The sequence below is a fragment of the Engystomops pustulosus genome, chromosome 2 (assembly GCF_040894005.1).
Source record: "Engystomops pustulosus chromosome 2, aEngPut4.maternal, whole genome shotgun sequence".
NCBI classification, from domain to species: Eukaryota; Metazoa; Chordata; class Amphibia; order Anura; family Leptodactylidae; genus Engystomops; species Engystomops pustulosus.
In genome coordinates, this window is record NC_092412.1 from 34,548,371 (window position 1) to 34,572,174 (window position 23,804).

General features: G+C 44.7%; 1 protein-coding gene across 2 annotated transcripts; it reads right to left on the reverse strand.

Moving 5' to 3' along the window:
* Positions 1 to 1,158: 1,158 nt before the first annotated feature.
* Positions 1,159 to 23,537, reverse strand: MSANTD4 (Myb/SANT DNA binding domain containing 4 with coiled-coils). 2 transcript variants are annotated; one of them, XM_072134218.1, is made up of 4 exons: positions 23,339 to 23,530; positions 12,578 to 13,186; positions 10,322 to 10,423; positions 1,159 to 6,195 (listed from the first exon to the last, which is right to left on the reverse strand). In XM_072134218.1, the coding sequence occupies exons 2-4, from the start codon at positions 13,055 to 13,057 to the stop codon at positions 5,623 to 5,625; spliced, it is 1,155 nt and encodes a 384-aa protein (XP_071990319.1). In that variant the 5' UTR covers positions 13,058 to 13,186; positions 23,339 to 23,530; the 3' UTR covers positions 1,159 to 5,622. The 2 variants fall into 2 exon arrangements, with proteins under 2 accessions (XP_071990319.1, XP_071990320.1); XM_072134219.1 differs by lacking the exon at positions 10,322 to 10,423 and having other exon boundaries at positions 23,339 to 23,537.
* Between the last annotated feature and the right edge of the window lie 267 nt (positions 23,538 to 23,804).

Consider the following 23,804-nt stretch of genomic DNA (forward strand, 5'->3'; position numbering starts at 1 on the left):
GAAAAAAAAGACACAGTGGGTGATGCCATTAGGACAGGCTAAGGGAGTGAGAGACAGGAAGTTGTGAAAATGCAGAGACATGTCTAATGGAAGAGATTTATTGAAAACTGGGCAACACCTTTAATAATGGGTGGTGGCCGTTATAGCCGTGTTATTACTGATGGATTTGTACATTTCAATAGCTTTCGGGACGAAGGAGTTTTCAAAACCGCGCTGTCCAGACCTCTTCAAATCGACCTGCCGGTGTGCCAACTGTGCCCTGGACCCTTCTTATAAGTTTTTGCAATTTTTGCTCTCATCCCTTGTTTTGACAGGTTCCCCCTACAGCAAAGAATAACACTCTCGAAATCGAGTCCTCATAAACCATTGTCTGGATTTTGTTGTATACGTTGAAGGACTTTCCTGAGGAACTAAGCTCTTGATGTAGCTTTTTTCACCACCAGTGAATTAGGATACCGAGGTACTAGTAAGTTCTGACTTCTTCAATGGTTTGGCCTTTGATGATGACTAGTCTTGAGGCTGTTTTATTCCTTCGTAGGTCGATGATCATTTCCTTGTTTTTTTAGAATGTTTAGGACGAGTCTATTGTTTTCACTTCATTCCATAAAGGAGTTGATGATGTCCCTGTAGTGTTCACCATCACGGTCCTTCATGCAGCCATCTATAACCGCATCGTCGGAGAATTTTTGCAGGTGGCATCGCTCCGAGTTTTTGATTAAGTCAGATGTATAAAGGGTAAGGGGAATGCTGAGAGAACAGTACCGTAGGGTAGGCTTCATTTGCTAGCAACAATGTTTGACCTCTTGTTACCCAGCTGTTTGAATTGACTCCTGTCGGTAAGGCATTCGAGTATCCAGTTAAGAATAGTGGGCTGTAAGTTGAGATGGGTCAATTTATCCCTCATATGCACCACGTCTATGGTATTAAAGGTGCTAGAGAACTGAACAGAACCGCATATTCCAGGTGAGGCCGAACCAAGGCCTTGTGCAGTGGAAATATTCCATTGTTGTCCCGAGAGTCCTGGTAACATCCTTCCATGCTAGAGCCTTTTCACCGACCTCTGACACTCTATGACATCTTTTTATAATAGTAGCCTTCAATTTTTGAGCTCCTGTAGCATTCTGGTTATTGCAGTAAAAAAAAAAACTGAGACACATATGACGGACACATAAGAGGATGATACTTTTATTGGTCTCGATTGAAAGTCACGGACAGTACTGTCCAGTCGTGTGAGGTTTAACCCTTTATTTCCAGACAGCACATGTGCACATGGATACAGGACATTCCATGTTAGTAGCTTGTATAGGCTTCTCTGCATGTGATTCTACAGATAAGGATACATTCACAGCTTGGAAAGGTAGAATACCTACAATATCACAATTTTGAAAGGTTCAGTGTTTCTCATTGACATATATAGATATATACCATATGTATATTGCACTGACCACATGGAATACCGCACCCTAAACAGCTTATTATTACTCAATGCAAAACACTTAACAGTACTCAAAAGTTTCGGCTAAAATGCTGATCTACTGAGCAACATACAAAGCACACGGTTTATATGGTTTTAGCCAGTTAAGGTATTCACTAACGCAAAAGCTAATCTATCTAGCTTCCCGATTAGTCGTAACGTCATAACAAAAATACTCTAAAACCTAAACTCATAGTCAGGCCGTCCGCTCGGTGAAGTCACACACCAATACTTTACGTACAGGTTCCTGTAGGTTTACAACATTTCTATAAGAAATCATAATGCTAGAACATATCCCGTCACAAAGGATTTACTTAAAGGGGTTTTCCAGTTTTTCCAATTTTTCTATCATCATTTTGAGATTTTAGAAAATTGCCCCCTGACTTGGTTCATGAAGTTAAAAACATTGATGTTAAATCGATTTCTTAAATACAAGTTTACAAGGTACATCCTAAACTATAGATTCTTAAAGGGTCCATTGCTTTGATACTTTGGATCTTTGGAGCCTTCAACGAGTCAGAATTTCAGGGGGGGTTATGAAGCCGGCTCTGTCCTCCAAACCAGGACTATGCCCAATGTGCCAAGGGACTTCTCGTGGTCCGAGGAGGCCATTCTTTCACGGAAGACTGTAAGGACAAAGTAACCGGGTGGGGCATTTTTTGCCACCCTACAAACTGCTCCACTCCATCTCCCGTGGGGCTTTACAGAATACCTAGAACTTCCCTCTGAAGGATTTTTCGGAGATATAGATATGTATAAGGGAGTGGTATGAGCTGGAAGACTTTCATGTGTGGCTATAGTCAATAGCTGTTAAGCAGACAATGTTTTTATAAAACTCATTAGTATAATTCTAGAAGGAAGGAGGCCATGGATAATAAAAATAAGACGATAACCACAGTCACAGTGCTTGGATCTATGAGAAAGTGTCCCTGGTTTATTGGGCTTGATTTTGAGTCACTGCAGCTGATCTCCCATTATTTTAAAATGAGAGGCCGAAGCAGCTAATCAGTGTTAGACACGGCTAATCTCACACTGGTGACCGATCCTAATGACAAAACATCTATATCTAAAATTACTACATTATTATCGGAGCGGGGGCCATGTATTTTTATGACATCACTTCCTACTCCACTCTTATTGGCTGTTTTCGCACCTCACTGACTTCCTGTTGTTCCCACCCCTTTTAAAATCACTGGAGGACAATATCTTGACAACTTCTTCTGCACAGCCCATGGACATGTAGAAGTAATTGCTTATTTTCTCTACTGTGGGCTTTTATTTGGGGAACCAGTCATGTAATGGCTTAGAAATATTCTGTATCTCTTAGGTTGTTTTACATTCTTAGAAAACTTCCTCACATGTAGAGATGAGCGAACCCAATAGTTGGGTTTGGGTTTGGCTGCCTGACTCAGACATATTGCGGGTGTCCCTCTGGCCAATCATAGCCATGGCTAGTTGCTAGGGGTGTCAATTTGTCGGATTGGCTGTGCGGCCACCCATCCGGCAATATGTCTGCGTCAACTGGCCGAACACAAACATCAAACCCAACCATCAGGTCTGCTCATCTCTACTCACATTTTAAAAAATATTAAAACTGGAAAACCCCTTCAATGATTGTAATGGGCACAAAGTGTGACACAACAATAAATAAGTCGTCTTCTATGGGATCCATCACATTATTAAATTATAGGGTAAGTGCTATAAAATGCTTCTAATCCCACTACTACCAGTATTACGGTGTTAGGTGTATCCAGTGTACCGGATTTAGGGCGTCCTTTTTGGACATCTGTTGAAATATGATATAGTTTTTTACCAAACATAGATATCAGAACGTGAACCATGTTTTGAACAATCACAGTTTTGGTTGTAGAATGTCTATTAATACGAATAAGATTCAGTGTCATGTCTATGCCCCATATCCATGTCCATATCCATGGATCCTTTATTCAGTATTGAACTTTTGAAGTAGGCAACCAAAAAAACACATTGTGTAATGGATTCAGTGTAGAAACTGAGTAAGGCTACATTCACACAATGGGTGCCCGCTGTACCGTAGCACGCCGGGGAGAGGAGGAGGGAGTGAGCGCTGCTCACCCTCGCCCCTCTCCATAGTGATATATGGCGTACGGTGCCGATTCCGGGGAAAGATAGGACATGTCCTAAATTTCTCCCAGTTATAGAACGGTGCGGCACCGTACCACACTGTACGCCCATTGCCGTCTATGGCGGACATATATATTGCGTATATATACGTCGGCTGTATATACGCCCCCCATACGGCCGTGTGAATGTTGCCAAACTGTAGCATAACCAGTCCGAAAAATTAACTACAGTGCTTTGACTTTATATTGGCCATGAATACTAGGTGCCCTCTGTTTATTCATCTATATTATATGGATTCCCCTAAAATAGCTCCTTATCATAGGGAAAGTTGTCTGTATGTCATAGACTCGCCCCCATCCGCTGCCCTGACAATTGAGTGGGGTATCCGTGACTTACAGATAGTGGCCATTTTGGGGGACACCAGATGGAGAAGAGGCACTAGGAAAGTAACGCACCAAGTATTTTACTTATGCCTAATGTGTTGTCAAACTTAGTTTTCTAGTGAAGCGGAGGGGTGGTTCTTTAAAATTTAAAGTAGAATAATTCAAAGGTTTCTTAAAGGAAGAATATTCCACATATTCAAAGTTAAAGGCAGCTTTACTCCAAAAACAGCCCCAGATTGTGCTGATATTGCAACTTAGAGGTATAGAGATGAATGGAGTTGCAATTCCAGCACAAATCATGGTCTAGGGTGGCGCTGTTTTTGGAAGAAAGCTGCCAAGTTTTTAAACCTCCGGAAAACTCCTCTAATATCTTTTGTCAAACATTGAAGACTTTGGGAAACACTTCAAGACAGAACAAGATCCAACAATAGTGTACAACCAGCTTTGGAAGCTCAGTCATATTTCTGGGATAGTTTTGCTGGTTAAAAAACATTTACTTAAAGGAAATCTACCATTTGATTTCACGTATTATGAACCAAACATACCTCGAAAATGCTGTAGCTACACTGTTGCAGAAACATATCTTGTTTAACCCCAATGCTGAGTGGTTTTGCTTTTGTGCCTGGTTGCAGAGCTTCTCCTCTCACATTATGAATGATGTAATAACAGGGTTGTGCCTGACAGGCAGAAGTAATCAATTGATGCACCATCCCCCAGCTGCTGTGTATGAGTCATCCAGCTCAGGTCGATTAGTCCTGTCTGGGCAGTTCAGAAAGCTCCTTAGAATGTGTTTATTAACAGGCTGAAGGAATCCAGCTTTCCCAAAAACCTGAATGTTATAATTGTTTTTTGAGCAAAGCCACTCAGCTCCGGGATTAAGATTAAACAAGATATATTTCTGCATCAGTGTAGCTACAGCATTCTAAAGGTATGTTTGGTGCATAATGCATGAAATCAAATGGTAGTCATCACAGTCATCACATTGAAAATGCAACTTAAAAGCAGCTTGTTAAAGAGCAGGAGGATCTGATGATTACCCCGCACTGATAAAGCTGCATTTTCAACGTGATGTTTTTTTAATTTAATTTTTTCCTCCAAAAGCACCAAAGAACAATAGATAAAACCTGAAATAAACATTAAAAAATATGTGATACCAATATAAAAATACTGTACAGTAGAACACAAGTGATATTGATGCCATCTGATGACCATGTATAATGTTCTCTCTTGTGATGTCCACATCAAGGCCTGATGCTCCTCTATCGGTAATCTGTACCCGTGGGTTTTCGTCCATGTAAAGGTGGACAGAAAAGCTCTTACGTTCAGGATAAGGTTAGAAGCAAAGCTCTGTTGAGCATGACAAATAATAGGCTCCTGAAAACTAGGTCTTGGGTTCTACGAGCACTAAATCCTAGCATGGGTTTGACTAGTGCACAAATTCTCACATACTTCCATTTAGGCAGGCACATCGAGATGTAGACAGGATCACTATTATTTGGCTGCACGCTGACCTATCTGCCGAATGCAGCAGAGGAACATACCTACATAAGGCCCTGTTGGTAGACAGAACATAGACCAAAGTCTACAGACAAAGCAACAAAGACAATGGTGGACCAGAGTCACTGTAAAACGAATGTAATTGTACTATTGTGGTTCCCTCTTTTATTGTAGATGGCCTTCTCTTTGAATCCGTAGACGTTCCTTCTCGACTTGAAGACGTTCCTTCTCTATGTGAAGCTTCTCCGACTCGAACTTTAGGAGCTGTAGCCTCTCCTTTTCGAGCTGAAGATGTTCCCTTTCCAGTTTTAACTTTTCAGCTTCTATGTCCAAGGGTTGCGATACAGTCTTCTCTGCCGGCACATAATCACTCTCCAGGTTGGCCTTCTCAGCGTGCATGACTTGTAGGCGGAGCTTCTCTCGTTCAACCTGCAAACGCTCTTTCTCAAGCTGCAGTCTCTCGTGCTCCATGTCTAGGTGCCGCAACCGCTCTCTTTCGATTTGTAATCTCTCTTTCTCTACTTGTAATCTCTCGGCTTCGATGCTTAACCGTTGTCTTTCCATCTCTAGCTTCTGCTTCTCTAGATTTATGAGGAGGTGGGAATCTTTATAGGGGATTCGAGCTATAGAACTTAAGGTGCCGAACTCTTCGATTCTGGGAAACTCCTCGGGAAGGTCGTTTTCTTCTCTAGAGTCGGGCAGAACGGTGGATAACATTTCATCTTCTTCCATTTCAAACTAAGGGGAAGGGGAATAAGAAACTGTTAGTAAACAGATGAGGTCCACTTCATCAAAGAGACTCTCGAAAAGACCACCATGTTTAAATGACTATCCCTTTATCATGGCTATATTTTCTGTATCACCATATATCATGCACAGTGATCTTCTTCTTTGAGAGGGATGCTGGCACTTGTAAATTTAGGACCACCTTTGTTTAAAAAAATATGCAAATTACCTTCAAGTGCTACCAGGGACGTACTATAGCTACTGCAAGACAGGAGACACTGCACATGCCTGGGCCCATGCCATCAGCTTTAATGTATATTGTGAACAGGCAAGTAATGGATTATATAAAGAATATGAGATGTTTGGATGGTAGCCCAGGGCCCAAGCCTTTTATGGGACCCATGGCCACCCAAACCACCCACCAAATTTTATACTGAGAAAGGACCTTCACCCATGAAATCCTTGTACATCTGTTCCTGCTCTCAATACACATGTAAATACACAAGAACCATTTCATGTCCTTCAAAGAACCTGAAACCGCAGATTGAAAGCAGCAGTAGGGACTCATCCTCTATTCTACAAGAAGCTTGATTCAACTATCATATGTAGGGAGTGACTTCCAGACTTGTAGGGGCTATAATTTTCATAAGGCCCAGGGCCCATGGCAGTCTTAATCCGCCCTTGCCAGGGGGGAATGTGATAGCCATGGCTATAACACACAGGGGCTATGGTACGGCCCCAGTATCATTTTCAGGTAATTTGGATATTTTAAAAACATTTTTGGGGGATAAAGGAGGCCCTAATTTTACGAATTAAGTACACTGCCAGCATCCTGCTGTCCTGGTGAATCTGCCATCACTTTACTACGGTCATTTACTTCATCACAATGTAGTGTGGTTCTCTAAATGAGGAAGCCGAATTGCTCGAGAGGATCTTCTTTCCATGTAGTTGACCAGAAATTATACTTTTTTTTATTACCTCTGAAGAATATGTAAAAAATGAGAATGAGGATCTTTTGGGGTTGGAATGGAAAGAACCATGAGTGGGGGGTGGTGTCGGTCCAGATCCTCTTAGTAAATACACAGCGCCGGACCACCAGTGGGGGATGGGGGGTTGAATTTTAAGGCGTTCTATGTGCTAATCTAAAAGAATTCCCCCCATGGAGTGACTGGCATGAAGTGCACCACCATGTGGTACCGTCTATTGCCTATGCAGCAATAAAACTTACACTCTAGGGAATAATACACAGGGAATATGACTGATCAATCCAGATTAATTCCTATTCCTCATGAATAGAGAAGAGCAGACCTGATGTTTCCCTTCGGGTCACACAGGTCGAAACTGAACCCTGAACCTGAATGGAAACATTGGATATACTCATATCTACTCATGAATCCTTTCAGCAGAGACCTCCATAGATCTGTGTGTGACACTTGACACGTATAGTGTGGATTTAGCCATATGTTGCGTTTTGTTTGCATTTAACGCATGTGTTAGCAAACGCACGTGTTAACAGTGCATTAACGCATGCATTAACAAATTGTTAACCTTAGTTTTGTAAACGCAATGTTGACAACAATGTAATTAGGCAAATCTCCTCTTTAGCCGTTTAATGCACTTGTATAAACGGAATGATGGTTGTGGATTCTATATTGTGACCACTGGACTGGCTGAGGTATATTGAAGCACAATGCTTGCCTATTAGCCTTAACAAGGGTCACAAATATCAGATTAATTGGGCTCTGACACCTGGCTGTTGGAGGAGACCTTAGTATTTGTACAGTCTCTTCATTCCAGACCGAGAACAGTGCCAAACATTCTATAGTGGTGGTTCCTGGTATTGCAGCTCAGTCCCTTTTGTATAATCATGTAGCTAATCATGTAGCCGATCACCATGGTGTCACAGAGCACCGGAGCACCGCTGCCTCCGATGACTGGTGGTTTTTGAGAGTTGCACCTTGACCTGTTTATAAAAAGAGGTTATCAATATTTTAGTGTCAAATCCCAGTCAGATATATAAAATATTTTCTTACCCTACATCTAATTCTGCATCTCTTATTACACTGACAAAAAAAAATCCTCACTTCCTATCTTGGCTAAAAATGGAAAGAAATGACAAATGAAGAATCACTTCTGCTGCTTCTCTCTGACGTTCCAGCATTTATTTCATTTGCTTTTTCTAAAATTTCCTGCTGCTTTCTCTGAATATCCTCCCAGAGAGAAACACCCCCTGCCGGGCAGAGAGGAGGCGGAGATAGAGGCTCCATATACACTATTAGGGAAGATGTTACAGGACTGACAGAGTTATTTTCCTTATATATATATAGTTTTTTGGGAATAAGTCAAATTACATTTTTTAAAATTATGTATAGTTCAAATCTAAATTAACATTCAAGGGAACCCATTACATGGTTAATCTTAAAATGGTACATATTACAGCAAACTGAGCTGAGCAGATTGATATATGGCTCTGTAGTGGGTGGGTGGGCCTAATCCATGATTGACACCAATTTAAGTTGTAGCAGAATACAGGAAACGTGAAGATGTAAATTGTGAAGACAAACGTATTTGCATATATATAAATAAATTCACAACATGTCATCTGCTGTGCTCTATAACATGCTGCCTGCAGATAGGACACTATGTACAATCTGCTCAGCTCCTCCTGCTCTATAACATGCTGCTTGCAGATAGGACACTATGTACAATCTGCTCAGCTCCTCCTGCTGTATAACATGCTGCCTGCAGATAGGACACTATGTACAATCTGCTCAGCTCCTCCTGCTCTATAACATGCTGCTTGCAGATAGGACACTATGTACAATCTGCTCAGCTCCTCCTGCTCTATAACATGCTGCCTGCAGATAGGATACTATATATATAATATTCTTACCTCCTCCTGCTCCGCAACACTATGTACATTCTCCTCAGCTCCTCCTGCTCTATAACATGCTCCCTGCAGATAGGACACTATGTACATTCTCCTCAGCTCCTCCTGCTCTATAACATGCTCCCTGCAGATAGGACACTATGTACAATCTCCACCCCTCCTGCTCTTTAACGTTCTGCCTGGAGATAGGACGCTATGTACAATCTGCTCAGCTCCTCCTATTCTATAACATTTGTCGTGTAGATACAATACTATGTGCAATCTGCTCAGCTCCACCTGCTCTATAACATGCTGCCTAGAGATATGACACTGTGTAAAATCTGCTCAGCTCCTCCTGCTTTATAATGTTCTGTCTGGATATAGGACACTGTATAAAATCAATAATGTCCTCCTGGTCTTTGGCGTTTTCACTATGAGGAAAAAAAACATACATACTGTACATGAGTATAAGTTGAGGCACCAAATTTTACCAAAAAAATGGGAAAATGTATTGATTTGAGTACAAGCCTAAGGTGGGAAATGCCACCACTACTCTTTAATAAAATGTCTGCAGCTGCCACACATCATTAATGAAGTGTCCAGAAGCCTCCCCTCACTAATAAAATGACATGTCCACAGTACAGTCCCCCTTTAATAAAATGTCCACAGCAGAGCGTCCCTTTAATGAAATCATGGCAGAGCACCCCCAACTATTATTAAAGAAATGTCCTCAGCAAAGTCCCCCCCTTTAATGAAATATCCACACTAGAGCTCCCCCCCAATTAACATAATGTCCAGAGGAACACCCCTTAAAAAAACTCTATATTTACCACCGGCTTCTTCTCCCTGCCGCTTCGTCGTCTTCTCTTTGCGACTTCTTGGCAAAGTGCACACACATGACACCGCCACATCATAGCGTGTGTGTGCCGGCAGGGTGCATAGATGTGCTTCTGCCCGCTTTGCCAAGAAGCTGCAAAGAGAAGAAGAAAGAGCTGCAGGGAGAAGAAGCTGGAGGTAAGTATATATATTTTTTTTCACGTCCCGGAATCGGGTGCACCATGGCCCCTTTGTCCGTGGCCCGGTGGTTGGGGACTGCTGATGTAAGGGGTTAAATGCACATAATTTCCCCACAATAACATAGCTGGTAAGAGTCTGCTCATGGCTGTATATATGTTCCATCTCTTACACAATGGTTATGTAGAAGCACAGTCCACGGTTAGTGTCATGTTATCATGGCATTGATCTCTCTAACATTAAGGGGTCACATACCTTCTCTTCACTAGGCGTCTGATTATACACAATTCTATTCTGACGGGAGTTGAACTGGATTCCAAAGCAAGGATGTGACATTCTCTTTTTCCAGCTAGGACCCTGTAATGTCAGAAGAGGTCAATAGAATTTTCCTGTCCCTCAGTAAGATCTATTCAAGGTAAGTGAAACAGATTTGGATGTATCTACCCAATAGGTCAACGTTGTCATTGGACTTCTCATACAAATAAAAAGGGACAATGTTGGGTAGAGAGTTTTTACCACCATTCCATTGGTTAGGACTGTTATATTGTGTAGAGCATTGTCCCTGATATGTGCATGTTGTAAGTCACTGACATGTGATAAAATTTGTGGCCAAACTTCCTTCTTCTTCCCTCTTTCCCTACAGGCCCAAGGGTCTGGTGTCTCGGAGCTGCGGTGCTTTACTTACTGTAGCCAGAAGAGATAGAGCAGTGGAAGTTTGATGTAATGAAGGACTCAAAAGGTCCAGATTTTACTCCACAAGTGGAATGGATGGATGGTGTCATGGGGGAAGGTTTGACAAAACTTATCCGTTACATATTATAAAACATGTTGGTCTACAGATTGAAAAGAACCCATCAGGACGTTCAGTGACCATACGATAAGGGAATTTTACATTCATACTAAAGTTATCTCATCTGCAAGTACCTGGTTTTTGGCAATGACAGACATAGGAAGCTAATTTTTCGGACTATAAGACGCACCCCAAGATTTAGTCATCGATAGTAAAAAATAAAAATTGGAAAAATATATTTGATGTTGGTCAAACATAAGCCCAGAACACACAGTACTGCTACATCCATTCACTCACACACAGCTATGCTATATCCATTCCTTCACACACAACTCTACTGCCTCCATTCACACACACACAGCTCTGCTACATCCATTCACTCACACAGCTCTCCTACATCCATTCAGACACACAGCTTTGATGCATCCATGCACTTACACAGCTCTGCTACATCTATTTGCACACAGCCCTGCTACATCCATTTGCACACAGCCCTGCTACATCCATTTGCACACAGCCCTACTACATCCATTTGCACACAGCCCTGCTACATCCATTTGCACACAGCCCTGCTACATCCATTCACTCACACACAACTCTGCTACATCAATTCACTTACACAGCTCTGTTTCATCCATACACTCAGATAGATCTGCTACATCTATTCACTTACACACAGCGCTGCTACATCCATACACTTACCCATAGCTCTGCTTCATCCAATCATTCACAGACCACTCTGTTTCCTCCATACACTCACATACATTCATTCACACACCTCTTGCTACATTCACTCACTCAAGTCTGCTACATACATTCACTCACATGAACACTCTGAGCACTACTAATTGTCAGCATTTTGCCCAAACTCCAAGACAGCGGTCAGGGTCTGATAGTGATGGTTCCTCCTGACTTTCATACCATAAGAAAGTTTATTTTTTTCAAAAAGTGTGTAGTATAGTCCAAAAAATTGTTCATTTGTTCATTTTCTGCATTATACAAGTTAAATAGACAATATTAAACTTATAAAGGGACTTCTATTTCCTTTGGGATAATAAATTCTTATTAATATTATTATTTCCAATCGGAATCTGAATGGGGTAAAATCTGCTTACAGGTTTCCTTTAAGGAAAATCTACCAGCAAAATCCATCATGATAAACCAGGGACACTCACTCATAGATCCAGCCACAGTGACTGTGGTAATCTTCTTATATTTGTGATCCATGGCCTCCTTCCTTTGAAAAGCAACTTTTTATGATTATCCTAATGAGACAGAATGGCTTTGGGGTTATTAGCAGAGCCCCTCAGGGTTGTAGCTTTACTGGCTGTTACACTGTGCAGGAGCACATCTCCCCCTCACCCCACAGCACTTCCCCCTTCCCACTGTATGATAAAACTTCCTCTGCTGCAATGAGATTACATCAGGCAGAGGGACGGGTTGAAGTGTTGATGGATCAGAGGGGGAGACTGAGACAGTTTGTGAAGCTGCAGCACAGAGGGGCTCTGGTAACGCCCTTCTGACTCATTAGCATAATTTTAAAAGTTGATTTTAGAAAAAAGGAGGCCATGGATGATAAATATATGAAGATTACCATAGTCACGGTGCCCCTAGGTTTATCATGCTTGACTTTGATGGTAGAATGATCAGGTCTTCTTTTAGTCTCGAACTCTGACTGTACACTCATCAGTCTATTAGCATCAATGTAACATTATTCTTACTTCAAAGCTCTGGGGTTCTTCTTCCTCTTCCACTTTGATTTCGGTCATGGACTCATTGGCGTCGCGGACATCCGGTACACTTTTCCACTCCAAACTATTGTCATTCCCTAACCCGCTGGGCTTGTCATCCGAGTCATCAATGATAGAGTCCAGATCGGATAACGGGAGGTGCATTCCAGAATTTCCAATCTTAAGTTCTGAATTGAGACTTTTCCTCTTGATGAGGGACCTCCAGTCCAGATATCTGCGTTTCACCTCGGTCCCCGTCCTCTGCTCGCCCTCCCCGAGCGCGTTGACGCATTCGGCGATTTCCTCCCAGGCTTTGCGCTTCATCTCGTTGATGGTGGTGTTGAGCTGCTTGGAGAAGATGACGTCTCTTCTCTTCTTGATTTCCGTCAGTAACGTCTGCGTTTCTTGGACACTGAAATTACTTTTTCTCTTTCTTTTTAACTGTTTCATCATAGACGGCTGTAACGTCATTTTCTTCACATCGGCAGAAACGCCGAGATGAGTCCGAGGCGGAAAGATCTGCGGTAACTGCTTCTTTCTGCTGAATTTGGCCAGGTTTAATGATTGACGGGTGGCGTTTTATAAAGAATTCGGAAAAAACTGTAACAGAAACATAAGCGGTAGGTAATGATTAGTAATCGAAAGTTTTTTTAGATACAAACCAACAGTTGTACAATGGAGCAAAGCAACGAAAATCATCTTTTTATGGATATGTAAATTAGCTGTTAAGTGCATTGGGGGCGGGTCCTGACTTACCTACAGGACAACCATCACATAGGCAAAAAATAAAATTGTCAGTCACCCTTCAAGAGGTGAATTCTCAGCGAGTTCAGAAGGGACCCAAAGCAATAGTAGTATTGTATGCAAATGAGGAAAATTGGACCCTCCCTTCTTGCACTTGCTGACTGATTATCTCAAGTCTTCATAACTGTTTTAGTGCTTATCCCCAAAAGGAAGTAAAAATAGCATTTTATCTCAACAACAATGACCGTGTATGGGGGCTGTTAATGAAGACTACTTGTCAAACACAAAAGGACCAAATCGGCAGCGATTTGTGCAGCGCTGCGTAATCTGTGGGCACTATATAAATAAAGAATTATTATTATTATTTTATCTTCTTTATTACGGACATTGATTCAGATCCCATTACCTGGTACTAATAACACACACATGACTCCTGACGGATCATTATAATACTGCTAGGTCACTTGACCTGAGCTCCTCCTGCTCTATAACATGCTACCTGTAGATAGGATACAATGTACAATCTGCTTAGCTCCTCCTCCTCCGTAACATGTTCCCTGCAGATAGGACACTATGTACAATACCCTTAGCTTCTCCTGCTTTATAACATGCTCCCTGCAGGTAGGACACTATGTACAATCCCTGCAGCTCCTCCTGCTCTATAACATAATCCCTGCAAGTAGGAGCCTATGTACAATCCCCTTAGCTTCTCCTGCTCCATAACATGCTCCCTGCAGATAGGACACTTTGTACAATCCCTTAAGCTTCTCCTGCTTTATAACATGCTCCCTGCAAGTAGGATACCATGTACAATCCCGTCAGTTCCTCCTGCTCTATAATATGCTGTCTGCACCTAGGACACTGTGTACAATCCCGTCAGTTCCTCCTGCTCTATAACATGCTGCCTGCAGATAGGATACTATGTACAATCCCCTCAGTTCCTCCTGCTCTATAAAATGCTCCTTTCAGGTAGGATAATATGTACAATCCCCTCAGCTCCTCCTGCTTTATAACATGCTTCTTGCAGGCAGGCTACTATGTACAATCTGCTCAGCTCCTCCTGCTCTATAATATGCTCCCTGCAGGTAGGATACTATGTACAATCCCCTCAGTTCCTCATGCTCTATAACATAATCCCTGCAGGTAGGAGCCTATGTACAATCCCCTTAGCTTATCCTGCTCTATAACATGCTGCCTGCAGATAGGACACTTTGTACAATCCCTTCAGCTTCTCCTGCTCTACAACAGGCTTCCTGCAGGCAGGATACTATGTACAGTTCCCTCAGTTCATCCTGCTCTATAACATGCTGCCTGCTGATAGGACACTATGTACAATCCCCTCAGCTTCTCCTGCTCTATAACATGCTACCTGTATATAGGACACTTAGATGGATCCCCTCAACTCCTCCTATATGCATAGGATATTCCAGATGGATTTCAGGGACCCCCCTCAAGCACTAGAACTGTTCACTGTTTCCAGCTGTAAGTGAATGGCAGAGGGTCTTGAATTTAGCAGTCTCTCCTTTCACTTGTACAGAAGTTCCAAAAATAGCTGAGGCTGTCTGAACGCTGAGAATACACCCCGCTATAACTATTCTGGGCCTCACTTGTTAAAACTGTCTTCCCTCTATTATTATGACTTTTCTGCAGAGCGTCTGCCTGTTCCTAGCGGTAATGTCTTCCCTGGGAGAGATCAGGAGTCTCATAATGGATTGTTTCCCTTGATTTTAGCTAAACTCTCTACTTTATGCATCACTATACTGTGTTAAATATTTTTATCATTTTAAGTAGGTTTTCCATTTCAGGGGGGGGGGTCATTCTTGGCTGTATTATTGCTATATAATTGAAAAGTGATATCACTTATACATTTAATGTTTTGCTTGCTGTCAGTGAATGGTGGCTCTCTAGTACTTTGCCAGCCCATCTCTCACCATTGGAATCTTACAATTTTAAGCTGCCTGCTTGTAACACTAGGGGGAGCTATGGATGTATACAGTCAGTATAGGCATTCTGGTACTTCCTCTCTTTGGTGGGATGGTATAGGGCAGTGGTGGCGAACCTATGGCACGGGTGCCAGAGGTGGCACTGAGAGCCCTTTCTGTGGGCACTCAGACCATCACTCCAGGATGGAGTTCACCAAATAAAGCGACACTTCATTGACTGTTTGGAACTGGGGGAAAAGTGAGAAGGTGTGGACAGAACTGCAATATGTTTAGAGGTTCTCATTCAGGACCCACCATTCTTCCTGAACAGAGAGACCCTGGAGAGAAGCTACAACAAGAGTCTGAATTTGCCCTTCTTTCAACTGTATTGGTGGCCTCAGGGGGGCGATATGATTGAAAGATGTGGAAGGACTGGCAGCAATAAGTTACTGCTTAAAATGCTAGAGCTTAAAATGTCATGTTGGCACTTCATGGTAAATAAGTGGATTTTGGCTGTAGTTTGGGCGCTCTGTCTCCAAATGGTTCGCCATCACTGTTCTAGGGGGAGTCACATGACCACTTTGGTCAATGAGTAGCCTCTTATAAGTGTGTATATATATATGTGTCAAAGACTGAAAGTCCTGGAGCAATATATGAGAGTGTTACAGGGTAGGTAGGAAGTAGAGCTGCAAGGGAAGGAACAGAGCAGGAGTCTGAACCAATGATGAGACAGAGTGGCGTGTCTCAGACTATCTCAGACTCCCCATAGACTCTGTAGGCAAACTGCAGTCACTGCTCACAGCTTTGCTGTGAATATATAGAAGGCAGGGGCATTGCTGGGGTGGTAAAAGATCCGGGGCACGGGCACCAATGCATGTGTATCGCACTTTAGGTAATGGCCCCTCCTGTACATAACGCCCTCACATTTATTGAGGGTATATACAGCTACAGAAACCACAGGAGAAATCCCTACACGTTACATGCAGCGCCTGTATGTGACGCGTCCTCCATCTTCTCCATTAGGCATCACCGCGTCTTATGTTCCTCATTGTCCCTACATCTTGGTTCCCTGACAGCGTTATCCTGCTGCTGCCCCTAACAATCTCCCCCAAATACTGTAAAGCTACACTAAACCAGGAGATCGTTACCGATAACGTGTGTTTCACTGGAAAACAAATAAGATCAAACCTAGGCCTGTCATAGTGTCATGTGTGAACGCGCCACAAGACATGTGCCCCACACATTCCCCCAGTAATGTGCCCCACACAGCTACCCCCAGTAATGTCCCCCACACATTCCCCCAGTAAAATCCCCCATAAAGCCCCCCGGTAATGCCCCCGAAACAGCCCCCCCAGTAAGTAATGTTCCCACACAGACCCCCATTAAGTAAGATGCCCTCATAGCCCCCCAGTAAGTAATGTGCCCAAAAGCCCCCCCCCCCAGTAATCTCTCCCACATAGCCCTCCGAGTAATCTCTCCCACGCAGCCCCCCAATAAGTAATGTGCCCACACAGCCCCCCCCAGTAAGTAATGTGCCCGCACAGCCCCCCCCCAGTAATCTCTCCCACACAGCCCCCCAATAAGGTATGTGCCCCACACAGACCCCCAGTAAGTAATGTGCCCGCAAGCCCCCCCCCCCCCCGTAATCTCTCTCACACAGTCCCCCAATAAGGTATGTGCCCCACACAGACCCCCAGTAAGTAAAGTGCCCACACAGCCCCCCCGAGTAAGTAATGTGCCCACAAAGCCCCCTCAGTAAGTAATGTGCCCACACAGACCCCCAGTAAGTAATGTGCCCACACAGCCCCCCAATAAGCAATGTGCCCACACAGCACCCATCAGCAAGTAATGTCCTCACACAGCCCCCCAGTAGTCTCTCCCACACAGCAATCCCCAATAAGTAATGTGCCCGCACAGCCCCCCCCCCCAGTAAGTAATGTGCCCACACAGCCCCTAGTGCGTAATGTGCCCACACAGCCCCCTAGTAAGTAATGTGTCCCACACAGACCCCCAGTAATTAATGTGCCCACACAGCCCCCCCCCAGTAAGTAATGTCCTAACACAGCCCCCCAGTAAGTAATGTGCCCACACAGCCCCCAGTAAGTAATGTGCCCACACAGCCCCCCAGTAAGTAATGTGCCCACACAGCCCCCCAGTAAGTAATGTGCCCCCCCCAGTAAGTAATGTGCCCCCCCCCAGTAAGTAATGTGCCCACACAGCCCCCCCCCAGTAATCTCTCCCACACAGCCCCCCAAAAAAGTAATGTGCCTACATAGCCCCCATCAGTAAGTAATGTGCCCACACAGCCCCCAGTAAGTAATGTGCTCACACAGCCCCCCAGTAAGTAATGTGCTCACACAGCCCCCCCAGTAAGTAATGTGCTCACACAGCCCCCCAGTAAGTAATGTGCCTCACACACAGCCCCCAGTAAGTAATGCCCCCCCACACAGCCCCCCAGTAAGTAATGTGCCCACACAGACCCCCAGTAAGTAATGTGTCACACACAGACCCCCAGTAAGTAATGTGTCACACACAGACCCCCAGTAAGTAATGTGCCCACACAGCCCCCCAATAAGCAATGTGCCCACACAGCACCCATCAGCAAGTAATGTCCTCACACAGCCCCCCAGTAGTCTCTCCCACACAGCAATCCCCAATAAGTAATGTGCCCACACAGCCCCCCCCCCCAGTAAGTAATGTGCCCACACAGCCCCTAGTACGTAATGTGCCCACACAGCCCCTAGTGCGTAATGTGCCCACACAGCCCCCTAGTAAGTAATGTGTCCCACACAGACCCCCAGTAATTAATGTGCCCACACAGCCCCCCCCCCAGTAAGTAATGGCCTAACACAGCCCCCAGTAAGTAATGTGCCCACACAGCCCCCCAGTAAGTAATGTGCCCACACAGCCCCCCCAGTAAGTAATGTGCCCCCCCCCAGTAAGTAATGTGCCCACACAGCCCCCCCCCAGTAATCTCTCCCACACAGCCCCCCAAAAAAGTAATGTGCCTACATAGCCCCCATCAGTAAGTAATGTGCCCACACAGCCCCCCAGTAAGTAATGTGCTCACACAGCCCCCCAGTAAGTAATGTGCTCACACAGCCCCCCAGTAAGTAATGTGCTCACACAGCCCCCCAGTAAGTAATGTGCCCACACAGCCCGCCAGTAAGTAATGTGTCCACACAGCCCCCCAGTAAGTAATGTCCTCACACAGCCCCCCAGTAGTCTCTCCCACACAGCCCCCCCCCAGTAAGTAATGTGCCCACACAGCCCCCAAGTAAGTAATGTGCCCACACAGCCCGCCAGTAAGTAATGTGCCCACACAGCCCCCAGTAAGTAATGTGCCCACACAGCCCCCAGTAAGTAATGTGCCCACACAGCCCCCAGTAAGTAATGTGCCCACACAGCCTCCCAGTAAGTAACCCAGTAGTCTCTCCCACACAGCAACTCCCAGTAAGTAATGTGCCCACACCTCCCCCAGTAAGTGTTGTGGCCACACAGCCCCCCATTAATGTACACCACACAGCCCCCCAGTAATATACACCACACAGCCCCCCAGTAAGTTATGTGCCCACACAGCCCCCAGTAAGTAATGTGCTCACACAGCCCACAAGTAAGTAATGTGCTCACACAGCCCCCCAGTAAGTAATGTGCCCACACAGCCCGCCAGTAAGTAATGTGCCCACACAGCCCGCCAGTAAGTAATGTGCCCACACAGCCCCCCAGTAAGTAATGTGCCTCACACACAGCCCCCCAGTAAGTAATGTGCCTCACACACAGCCCCCCAGTAAGTAATGTCCTCACACAGCCCCCCCAGTAAGTAATGTGCCCACACAGCCCCCCAGTAAGTAATGTGCCCACACAGCCCCCCAGTAAGTAATGTGCCCACACAGCCCGCCAGTAAGTAATGTGCCCACACAGCCCCCCAGTAAGTAATGTGCCTCACACACAGCCCCCCAGTAAGTAATGTCCTCACACAGCCCCCCCCCAGTAAGTAATGTGCCCACACAGCCTCCCAATAAGTAATGTGCCCACACAGCCCCCAGTAAGTAATGTGCCCACACAGCCCCCAGTAAGTAATGTGCCCACACAGCCTCCCAGTAAGTAATGTGCCCACAGTTACCCCAGTAGTCTCTCCCATACAGCAACCCCCAGTAAGTAATGTGCCCACACCTCCCCCAGTAAGTGTTGTGGCCACACAGCCCCCCAGTAATGTACACTACACAGCCACCAGTAATGTCCCCCACACAGCCCCCCAGTAATGTACACCACACAGCCCCCAGTAATATCCTCACACAGTTCTCCCCTCTCTTTAGCTGCTGTTATGTTCCTCCCTCACCTCAGATGCAGCTCTGTGTGTGCATTACTTCCCCTGCCGGTCATGTGATCATGACATCATCACAGGTCCTTCAGCCTCCAGGAGTCTTATTCTAACTTCTCCCAAAGCTAGTACCTGCAGGGGGAAGTATTGCACATGTTCTCATCATGATCCGTGTTGTGATGAGAGAGGGGAGGATGCCCGGGCAGTGGGGCGGATGTCCTGCTGACCCAGGGAGATCCGGGCTTCGGCCACAAGATCTGGGGCACTGGTCGGTTGCTTTAAAGGGGTTGTCCACTTTCTGCAAATATTAGATATTGTTTCTGTAAGAAAACATTATAGAATTTTCCAATATACTTTCTGTATCAATTCCTCAGGGTTTTCTAGATCTCGCTTTTGCTATCATCCTATATAGGAAGCTTCATTGTTTACTTCCTGTGGATAGAAATCTGTGTGACATCACATGACCAGGGATATATAACGAGCCGTGCACTTATGTGACATCACATGACCAGGGATTTGATGAGCAGTGCACCTGTGTGAGATCACATGACCAGGGATAAAATGAGCCGTGCACCTGTGTGACATCACATGACCAGGGATATAACAAGCCGTGCACCTGTGTGACATCACATGACCAGGGATATAACGAGCCATGCACCTGTGTGACCTCCCATGACCAGGGATATAATGAGACGTGCACCTGTGTGACATCACATGACCAGGGATATAACAAGCCATGGACCAGTGTGACATCACATGACCAGGGATATAACGAGCTATGCACCTGTGTGACATCACATGACCAGGGAAATAACGAGCCGTGCACCTGTGTGACATTACATGACCAGGTATATATAACGAGCCATGCACCTGTGCAACATCACATGACCAGGGATATAACGAGCTGTGCACCTGTGTGACACAACATGATGGGGGATATAATGAGCCATACACCTGTGTGACATCACATGACCAGGGATATGATGGGCCATGCACCTGTGTGACCTCATATGACCAGGGATATAACGAGCCATGCACCTGTGTGACATTACACGAACAGGGATATAACAAGCTATGCACCTGTGTGACATCACATGACCAGGGATATAACGAGCTATGCACCTGTGTGACATCACATGACCAGGGAAATAACGAGCCGTGCACCTGTGTGACCTCACATGACCAGGGAAATAACGAGCCGTGCACCTGTGTGACATCACATGACCAGGGAAATAACGAGCCGTGCACCTGTGTGACATAACATGACCAGGGAAATAACGAGCTGTGCACCTGTGTGACATCACATGACCAGGGAAATAACGAGCCGTGCACCTGTGTGACATCACATGACCAGGGATATGATAGCCACATTCTGAAGGAATCCACAATCTGGATGACATTACCAGATAACCAGCGAGTGGAGAAAGGCATGGGGCCTGCAGATGAGGGGAGGGTTGTTGATGAGTCGAAGGGGATTGGGAAGTAGAGGACAAACTGTCAGTAAATAATGAGGAATATAGTGAGGCTGGGGACTTTGTGCTTTGAGCATTTCCAACCAGGGGGAAGAGATTTTGTGGTATTTTGGAAGGTTATGTTTCTGAAACGCGCAGATCTCTTAAGTCTACAAAATTTGGGGAGGAGAGGGGGCGGTAGGGGATCTCCAAAGGGAGGGGATAATTGCTTTTGCAGCTAGGAGGAGTTGTAGCCACTAGGGTTTATTGAACCCCATAGTGTGGCATGAAGGGATAAGGTGCCAGGGGGCGGATTAAGACTACCATGGGCCCGGGCTGTATAAGTGTTATAGCTCCTGCAAGTCTGGAAATCACCTTCTATATATGGTTCTAGAATCAGCTTCTTGGGGAATGGAGGATACGTCCCTTCCTTCTGCTTTCAATCTGTGGTTTCAGGATCTTTGGAGGACCTTCAAAGGTCCTGAAATGCCTCTTGTGTACATGTGTATTGAGAGCAGGAACAGATGTACAAGGATTTCATGGGTGAAGGTCCTTCTCAGAATAAAATTTGGTGGGTGGTTTGGGTGGCCCCCTACAAGGCTTGGGCCCCGGGCTACCCCCCAAGCCACCTATATTATAATCCAATTTTCCAATCCAAATTTTCAGTTGTAAGCGCTGGGGCTCCTGGGAATACTTTAGAGATAATAGTTGTCCCAGAAGGGGAGGACTTTAATACAGCCCTGCCAAATGTAGGGAACTAAGTTTCCTATAGAACGACAGCAAGCAGAGATCTAGAAAACCATGAGGAATCGATACAGAAAGTATATTAGAAAATTGTGTGACTTTTCAACACACAAACAATATCAATTATTTGCTGAAAGTGGATCAGATCTGATTATGATATATTGGAAAATGATGATGAATTCCAATATATTTATAGTATAAAGGAAAGGGGAATAAACTACATGAACAATGAGGTTAGACCCCGGAGTTGTTACCACTTCCCTCTGACCTATTGTAAACTTCCCATTGATCAATTTGCTCATTTACATAAATAGCAAATATTAATAGACTGCAACAACTATAACAATCACTAATAATATTTAACTCATCTTTATAATTATTATGAAAGTGATTGGTTCCAATTACGATAAATTTGAATGAATGTCCACACTATGACATGTAGGAAGTACTCAGGCCCTACCTAGTTAGATATTAGTACAGGAGGTCCCCTACTTAAGGACACCTGACTTGCAGACGGCTCCTAGTTACAGACGGACCCCTCTGCCCACTGTGACCTGTGGTGAAGCTCTCTGGATGTTACTATAGTCCCAGGCTGCAGATGTCTGTAATGAAGCATTATTCATAATCCTTGGTCACATTACAGCCCAAAATTTTGAAAATCCAATTGTCACTGGGACAAAAATAAATTTTGTCTGGATCTACAATTATAAAACATACAGTTCTGACTTACATACAAATTCAACGTAAGTACACACCCAAGTAACCTATCTTGTAAGTAATCCAGGGACTGTGTGTGTCTTCATTGTGCTCCGTATTAGGGCCATTGTGCTCCGTATTAGGGCCATTGTGCTTTATGTTAGGGCCATTGTGCTCCGTATTAGGGTGGTAAGTGCAAAAATAAATATGACGGTGTAATAAAATATAGAAGTGTAATAAAGTGTAAAAAAATATAAGGTGCACACAACACTCTTAAGTACTACTGATACATCGTTCCTTCCTGCAGACGTAGGAATAACCAACAAGTCAGAATAAGCAGGTGGATGGATGCGGAGCAGGAGCGAGTATCCGCATCCACTGCAGTCCTAGTGATGTAGTAAGGGAAGCAAAAGCAATGTAAATGTAAATGTGCATAGTATCTACTACAGGTAGTTACTATAGGACAGTGCAGGCGGCATTATGAGGGACAGGTGTGAGCAAACACTGAGTAGGTTTAATACCCAAAGTAATGAATGTGTCATTGTCCTGAAATCCAACCCCCACCATAAGCTACAATCCAGTGTAATACCCCAATATGTTCTCTCAAGTTACGACTGCAAGTAAAACCGACTCCATCGCCGCAGCTCAGAGAGTCACCAATGCAGCTGCAAAAGAGTTAAAAGACACATTCGGCTCTGCTACATCCGCACGTAGATCAGCGACATGATCCCAATTTACACAGCGGAGCTCTGCATTGGCAGACAAGATGGCGATGTGGAGCACAGGGAAAGAGCAAGGAGAGGCCAAGCTGTGAGCAGAGCCCCGCAGGGAGACAGGGGCTCTGCAGGTTGCAGACATGCAAAGTTACTCTTACCTGCAGACGCAGTGTGTGGAGTAGTATGAATCCCCCCGGGCACAGACACAGCAAGGGATGCCCAGCCCCAGATAATAATAGCAGAGGGGGGCATAGGAGCTGGCGGACACAGGGAGAAGGAGGGGGGATCCTCACAGCCACTGGGAAGAGGGGAGGGAGACAAGCTGCAGAGGAGGAGGAGGAAGGGCAAAGCTACTACAAGGAGCTAGAGAAGGGTGAGGGCATCAGACTCCGGCTACTCCAGACACAAAGAGGCTGCGGCTGTGGAAACAGAACAGTAATAATATTACTAATAATAGTAGTAACATAACACACCGGCTACATACTGGATACTATGTATACACTGCAGATGTGTAAATCCTGAGCTGCTTCCACAATACATCACCCCTCGGTCTAGACGATACAACCTATAGAAGACTGGATGTAGCAGAGCTCAGTCTGTCACATCTGTGGCTTCTAGGTAGAT

Coding starts and splice junctions, on each gene's coding strand:
- MSANTD4 (XM_072134218.1), bottom strand. CDS start 13,057: ATGACGTTACAGCCGTCTATGATGAAACAGTTAAAAAGAAAGAGAAAA. Junction 10,424..12,577: donor AAGAACCCCAGAGCTTTGAA/GTAAGAATAATG, acceptor CTGACATTACAG/GGTCCTAGCTGGAAAAAGAG. Junction 6,196..10,321: donor AGACGCCTAGTGAAGAGAAG/GTATGTGACCCC, acceptor CCTTCCCCTTAG/TTTGAAATGGAAGAAGATGA.